This window comes from Temnothorax curvispinosus, unplaced genomic scaffold (genome assembly GCF_003070985.1).
Source record: "Temnothorax curvispinosus isolate PA1 unplaced genomic scaffold, ASM307098v1 QBEX01010452.1, whole genome shotgun sequence".
NCBI classification, from domain to species: domain Eukaryota; kingdom Metazoa; phylum Arthropoda; class Insecta; order Hymenoptera; family Formicidae; genus Temnothorax; species Temnothorax curvispinosus.
Genome location: NW_020220232.1, coordinates 190186 through 197797, shown reverse-complemented (window position 1 = coordinate 197797; position 7612 = coordinate 190186). Strand labels below are relative to the sequence as shown.

Genomic DNA, 7612 nt, shown 5'->3' with positions numbered 1-7612 from the left:
TTACAAATTAAAACTTTTATAATGCTCTATATCATTTTACGTTTTACGGTATCAGTTATATTGACTTATCGTAAAGTCTCACGCACACAAACACACACACACACACACACACAATCTGTTTTAATATCTTCGTAAAGATATAATGATTTTTATATACTTGTTCAGTAGAGGCTCTGTTGAAAATCCAATTATATACTATTTATATATTTGTCTAAATAACCTGATTATTATACGTAACTCCTAGTCTATTATAAACAGGAACTCCTGATTAAAAGTAATTGATTTAAACGAGAATTAAGTACTAAAATGAATAAATTGAGAATTATATTTAATAATTAATTCTGACAAAGGATGTCAAAAAACAATATTCTAAAAGAAATCGAATTTTTTCCAAGATATGTGCAGGCCATTTTATTAATGATAATAATAAAAGCATAGAAAATTTAAAACATTGTACATAATTAAAAATCATGATTGAAAAACATCTAACTTTTATTGTCATTTATCGATAGATTACATAAAAATATTTTTTTCATGCAATATATCTATTATTTGTCAAATAAAAATATATAACCAATAACAATAAATTTTATGTACTATAACATAAGAAATTTTGTGTTTAATTATTTCATACTTATTCATATCTCATTGTACGAAAACCTATAAGAGAATCTAGAGTCTCTTCTCCAGTCGGAATAATAATATCTGATCAGGTGTAACAAATAGCCGTATATTGACCCTTATCGCGCAATTTGTAAAGAATTACGGTAAAGAAATAGGTTTATGTAAAACATGGAAGACGTAATCTACGCTAGAACCACTCAAGAACCCTAGAAATGATTTTACATTACATATAAGAAGCAACATACATATACACATATATCTTTCAAAATATGAAAAAAGTAAGACATAATTATAAAGCTATTTTTATTATTATGTTAATGCTGTTATAAAGAGGCAGGGGAAAAAAAGACTTTTAAAGCGGTAAGTTATTTTAGATAATTTAAGGGATACATACGTCTCGCCAATCTCATATTAGGTATTATTGTATACATATATTTAAGAGCACTAATTGCCGCACCTCAGCGTCAAGACTCTGAAATCGCAAACATTACATTGATTCTTATTATAATATTTAATCACATTAAATTTGTAAATAATATGATATCGAATTATGTAAATTATTATAAATTATTAAAAGCGAACAACTTGGAAGCGCGTTTAAATGCAAAAAAGTTATCTAAAGCCACAAAAATACATTGCTTGAAATTGTATTTACTTATGAAATATTAGTTCCCTCTTGTCACAAATATTTTTCAAAGGCACAGTTTTTTTTATCAGTGCAATTTCTTATCGTTTTTTTTTTAATCTTAAAAGATTTATCTGTCACAGATTTAAGAAAAAACATAATTTTCTTTCGCTGTTTAATGTCTCATGTCATATGGATATCTTAATATCTTCATAATAATTTCATAAGACATTTCTAAAAGTTCAAGAAGTTTCTTAGATGATTTCATACGTCATCATGTTTTCTGGATAAAAAGATTATCAATACATGCCGATAAATCACAAATCGTCGATATTTTAGATATCTCAAATATTTATATTTTTATAAATTAGGAATAATATCACTGTGTTTCAGAAACTTCTCGGAAAAATTCAATATACTTTTAATATATAAATTGTATCGATTAGCGATAAAATATAACTTCTTATTTATTTTCTAATAAACGAAAGTACACCTAGATGGCAGTATAACACACATCAAAACTTTTTCAAGTAACCTAACCTAACGTAATCTAATTTTATTCTTGAAATCGTTACCTTTTACACTTGAAGTAGGAATAAACAATAACTGAACAATGTAATAACCTAAGATTTTTATTATTTGTTATAATTTTCCAGAAGTCCAGAAGTTCCAGAAGATAGTTTGTGTTGAATTTATTAGTTTAAAGATCACGTGCTCTTAACCTCAAATTGTTTCGTGACACGTTTTGTTCAAGATTGCGGCAAACAACTTCTTTAGAGATCATTTTTACATTCGGCGAACATGCCTGCTCCATGCGAGGATATTATCGAGGACATCGAGGATTTAATCGCGTCGCAGGACATAACGCCTAAGGAGAGGTATAGCTCGCGGAAACATATCACGATACGGCCGAAGCGACAGAAGCAGCTGCAGGAAGAAGTGTCGCCGCAGCCGTCTATCCTGTCTAGTGTAATACCCGGCACGCAGACGATCTACGTGAAGACGTGGGGATGCACGCACAACAGTTCGGACACCGAATACATGGCCGGTCAATTGGCGACGTACGGGTACAATTTGACCGAGGATAAACTGAAGGCAGATTTGTGGCTTTTGAATTCTTGCACTGTCAAGAGTCCCGCGGAAGATCAATTCAGGAATGAAATCGAGCATGGGAAGAAGATCGGCAAGCATGTCGTAGTCGCTGGGTATGTAGCTGTACAGCCATAATAATGGAACAAGAATTTGATAACGCATTATGATATAGGGTCTGTTTTCTATTGCCGAACTGGCTGTACTAGTTCAGAGTTTATTTTTTTTTACTCTACATTAAAGGAAAAGATCCTGAACTAGCAATATAAAACAGACTTATATCACTATTTTATCTAATACTTGTATTGAATTGAAAATAAATGTATAGAATTTTACAGTTTCTTTCTCAACTTTGAGAATTATTTGGAGCCGGTCCAAAATTCTAAGTAAATATTTCATTTGTATCTTACAGATGTGTGCCGCAAGGTGCTCCAAAATCTTCTTTCCTTCAAGGACTGAGTGTGATTGGAGTGCAGCAAATTGATCGAGTGGTAGAAGTCGTGGAAGAAACCTTGAAAGGAAATACAGTTAGGTTCTTACGGCAGAAGAAGGATTCTGGTAAGAAGACAGGCGGTGCTTCGCTGAGTCTTCCAAAGGTGCGCCGGAATCCGCTCATCGAGATTATAGCCATTAACACGGGCTGCTTGAATCAGTGCACTTACTGCAAGACGAAGCATGCGCGAGGTGAGCTGGGTAGTTATCCACCGGAGCAGATAGTCGAGCGGGCCAAGCAGGCTTTCGAGGAGGGTGTGTGCGAGCTGTGGCTCACATCCGAGGATACAGGCGCTTACGGCAGAGACATTGGTACCAGCCTGCCGGAACTGCTGTGGCAATTGGTGGACGTGATCCCCGACGGTTGCATGATGCGCGTCGGTATGACCAATCCACCGTACATCCTGGAGCATTTGGACGAAATGGCCAAGATCCTGCAGCATCCCAAAGTCTATAGCTTTCTACATATTCCAGTGCAGTCCGGCAGTGACCAGGTGCTCGTTGACATGAAGCGAGAATACACGCGCGCCGAATTCGAGCACGTGGTGAACTTTCTGAGTAAGCGAGTGCCCGGTCTGACTATCGCCACGGATATCATATGCGGATTTCCTACGGAAACGGAAGCGGATTTCGAGGAGACGATGACGCTCTGTCAGAAGTACAAGTTTCCAAGTCTCTTCATCAATCAGTTCTTTTCCCGACCCGGCACGCCTGCCGCCAGGATGCCGAAGGTACCCGCGCAGAAAGTAAAGACGAGAACCAAAAGGCTGTCGGAATTCTTCCAGTCGTACGAGCCATACGGACCCAAAGTGGGACTGATGCAGAAGGTGCTAGTGACGGAGGTATCGCACGATAAGCAGCATTACGTTGGCCATAACAAATTCTACGAACAGGTGTTAATTCCCATGAAGCAGGAGTACATGGGAAAAATGGTCGACGTAAAGATTACAGAAACGACGAAGTTCTCTATGAAAGGAGAACCGGTCGGTAAAGGTGTGTCTCCGGCACTAAGATCTCCTGTACAACGAGTAGTATACGAAATTTTCAGAGTACTATACGCAAAATATGGAATAGTGACGATTATGATCTTCTTAGCTATGATATTCAGAGAATTATGGAAATTTCTGACTTAGATAAATAATTTATACAACATTCTGCAAACTGATTATGTAAACACACTGCTATAAATTATAATTTTATATCTGCAATGGAATAAATATTTATTTAAAGTTAATATAAGCCTATCATTAGTTTTAGATAAAAAAAAGAACACACGCGATTACGCGAAAAAAATACTATATTTAATTGACAATACAGGAACCTACCCTGAAAGGGCTTACAACACATTCGATTAATACATATTTGCTATAATTCTTCGGCAGTTCTAGACGCATTTTTTAAAATTGTTTCTAACGTAAGAATTCGAAACTCTTCAAATATAAAATATAATAATAATATTTAAATAATGCGAAGGGGAGTATTGAGCATTCTTGCGTTTTGTTGAAGAATATCTTCAAGCAAATGCTTTACAAAACTTATATACTAAACATGAAAATATGTTCGCTTTTATAAAAATATCAATATTTTTCTTATTGCTTATTGAGGCACTTTATTTGGTATCACTTCCTCATGGCTAAAGATTTTCTTTTTAAATATAACTTAAACTAAAGAATGCATCGGATTCCTGCCAAAATATCTCCTGAGTATTAAAGCTCATGGATCATTGTTTGAAGATACCAAACGGAATATTGCTTATATGAATTGAAGCATCGAAACCAATTACTCAGTTCTTGGTTGTACTAATCTATGTAAATTGTAATTACGTATCGAAAGAAAAACTGGATTTTCTTTTGTTGAAATGTTATAACTTAATGACGCAGACGAACTAGCTAATCGATATAAATTAATTCAGTATATTATATATTAGTTAAATTTGAAATTATGTAAAATAATGATATTCGAGTCTTTCAATTAAAATATCAAATTTTAATTTAGGTAATACCAATAAAAAGTTAAAAAAAATATCCAATATAAATAATTTAAAAGGTTCTAATGAATATCCCTTTTGTTCGTATAAATCGTGATATTATTAACAGAATGTTCTCACTTGAATTATTTCGTGGGTATCGTGGTAACGAATAACTTCTATATCTATTTTTTTTAGAGAGCACAAGAGAGCAAAAATTTAAATGAAAAAAATAGAATGATAAAATTTGTTTCCTTTGCCACTTATAAAAAAATAATTATTAAATTAAAAATAAAAATGAAATGATTAAAATTTATCGGTCAAATTTTTTTTATAAAGACCGCACAGTAACCTGTGAAGAGAGACATCATTAATCGTATAATATAATAAACGTATCATTATCATTTTAACAAGAACATAGCGCAAATAAAATACCGATCACGAAACTTTGTCGCGCGCTTACACGAAATACAAAATATATTACTATCACTCTCGGTTATTTATATGCAGTCTTTTTTCGCATACACCGGTATAAAAATAAGAGTACAAACACGGGACAAACTAACGCTACTTTTAAAAGACATGAAAACGTTTAGACGGACTTGGATTAAAAGATGCACGAACGAAAAAAAAGAAAAGAAAATAGAATAAAACGATATGATATGGCACCCCATTGAGGATTTTACTCGAGGACGAAAGATGCCGAAACGCGTGCTCGTTTCTTTCTCCCTTGTAATTATGTTAGTTTTTAAAATATGGCAATTATTATGGCGCGAACTTAATCATGGCACAAGTGTAGAATTCTTTGTACCGGCTTCTGACATCCAGAAAGTGCAGAGCAAAGAGAATCTTTCATTTCCTGTGACATCAAATTTCTCGTTCTCTCGTAAAATCTCTTTTCTTCGTTGGTCCATCAGATAACGTAAAACGAAATTATTAAAATATGTACTACTCATATTATTGCGGGATAACAATTCCCTTGCCAATTATATAACCATCCACATTTTTTCCAACAGTCGCTTCCTATTCTGGCACTGTTTCTTTTACTTCTCGCACACTTGTATCTATTATCTGTTTCCATGCAATATCATACTTATTGAGCGAATAGAGCGAGAGTACGGTTACAGATTCGCGTCGAAGAGAGAAGAGAACGTGGACTTTTGTAAAATGTAATTTTAATATTTACTCGACATACAAAAGAAAGAGTGATACGTGAGATCACGTTGTAAATTTGGGATTTTAGAGGATACATATTTAACTTGTCACTCTAATCTTTCTCATTTGCTATGAATATCGTATATGACAAAATATAGTGTCATGTTTCAAGACTTTATCAAAATCTGTCCCATTCTCACCCTTTCTTTCGCGAATTCAGTATTAAATGTTCCATTAAGAGCAAGGATTAATTAAACTCTGCTCATGTCCTGTTGAGCAGGGGGTTGAAGGAGAAACGTCCGTCCGAAGGAATAGAAACTATGTTTTAACGTTTACACGTGAGAAAGATAAGCCGTACCGTGTCGTTAGACGAATGAGAAAGAATTCGTCTCGTTCGCATCTCGACGGACATCAGAGTTCGCGACCGTCCCGGCGGTTGCTATGTTTTACGATTCCCGTGAGAGAAAGAGGGAAGGAGGGAGAAAGAGCGGTTCTGCGGACAAGCCCTGGCCGCAGAAACGCGCGCGGGCCCTCGACCGACTCTCTCCCCGTCTTCATTAAGATACCGAGAGCGCCCGGGTAAAAAGCGGAATATCCGGGCGACGCAAAGTGTTTCGCCGGTACCTTACGTGGTTTTACGACCGTTGCCTTTATGGCTTCTCATTTCTCCCTTCCCTCCCGCATTCGCATTTTCTTCTTTTCTCTCCGTGCTCCGCCGAGGGGTACGCTCTCCCCCTGACCGCTAGCCTCTCGTTCTCTCGCCCCCTTCTATCTCTTTCGTTCTCCTTCGTTCAGTTGCACCGCTCGGGGCGGAACTTACTCCGAAGATCGACGAGGAGGAGGAGGACTGGAGAAGGATTCGGTTGCGCATCCGCCGATGTCGTTCGGGAGATTTAAGCCGTACTTCGGCATCAAGCCTCCTCGTGGTGTCGACGGATCGGGGCTAATTATGGCGTTCGTGGATTTTACGACGTTTAAAAATCATTCATAAGCGGCATTTACGGCGGTTAAATACGCTTATGCCACCTCGTAGGTTAATATGCTATACGAAAGTACCCTCAGGGCATTTCTCGAGCTATGAAGATGTGTCGTATCGCTACGGTGTGCAACCGAATTCGTCTCGATACGCAAACGATAACGTCGTATCAGTTTCGCATTCCATAAACTTAATCGGGAAAGTTAATTACTAAAATATTAATTTATCTTTCAAATTAGGCTATAAAATCGCTTTTGACTTTCGTTTACGGTATATATATATCTTATCTATAATACACGTTTGTTCCCTTTCTCGACAGAGTTGACGCGACTCCGTAGCTAGACTAGTTCTTCTCTCCTCGCGAACGATCGGAACGCGGATCGACCGAGGGAAGAGGAATCGATTTACAGTCGTCGCAGATTCCGTTTGCTCTGCCTCGAGCCGACGATCAGGCGTTTGTTGCGCTTCGTCGGGGTGGCTAGTAAGGGCGTCTTGCATGGGCCCGCGTGTGGCTTCGACGAGCATGAGATGCAGAACTCGATGGAGCAGCCCTGCCTCGAGCAGGCACCCACATTCTTCTCGCTATCCACGTGACAGGGAAAGCTGCACCTTGGGCACGGCAGCAGGTACTCGCCATTTGCGAGCGTACGACTAGCCTGAAACAAGGGGTAAAATTGTTGTGAAC

The 7612-nt window shown here is 37.0% G+C and overlaps 2 protein-coding genes across 3 annotated transcripts in view; one reads left to right on the top strand and one right to left on the bottom strand.

The window, feature by feature from the left end:
- Positions 1 to 1781: 1781 nt before the first annotated feature.
- On the top strand, positions 1782 to 4038 carry LOC112460345 (threonylcarbamoyladenosine tRNA methylthiotransferase). 2 transcript variants are annotated; one of them, XM_025024990.1, is made up of 3 exons: positions 1782 to 1928; positions 2004 to 2454; positions 2751 to 4038. In XM_025024990.1, exons 2-3 carry the CDS (start codon positions 2051 to 2053, stop codon positions 3961 to 3963), a joined length of 1617 nt encoding a protein of 538 aa, XP_024880758.1. In that variant the 5' UTR covers positions 1782 to 1928; positions 2004 to 2050; the 3' UTR covers positions 3964 to 4038. The 2 variants fall into 2 exon arrangements, with proteins under 2 accessions (XP_024880758.1, XP_024880757.1); XM_025024989.1 differs by having other exon boundaries at positions 1793 to 1864.
- Positions 4039 to 5060: 1022 nt separating this feature from the next.
- The window catches only part of LOC112460346, a 37098-nt gene continuing 34546 nt past the window's right edge, over positions 5061 to 7612 (bottom strand). Inside the window, exon 2 of the mRNA XM_025024991.1 lies at positions 5061 to 7583. Coding sequence (XP_024880759.1) covers positions 7332 to 7583 — 252 coding nt within the window. The 3' untranslated portion in view covers positions 5061 to 7331. The remainder of the gene's footprint in view (positions 7584 to 7612) is intronic.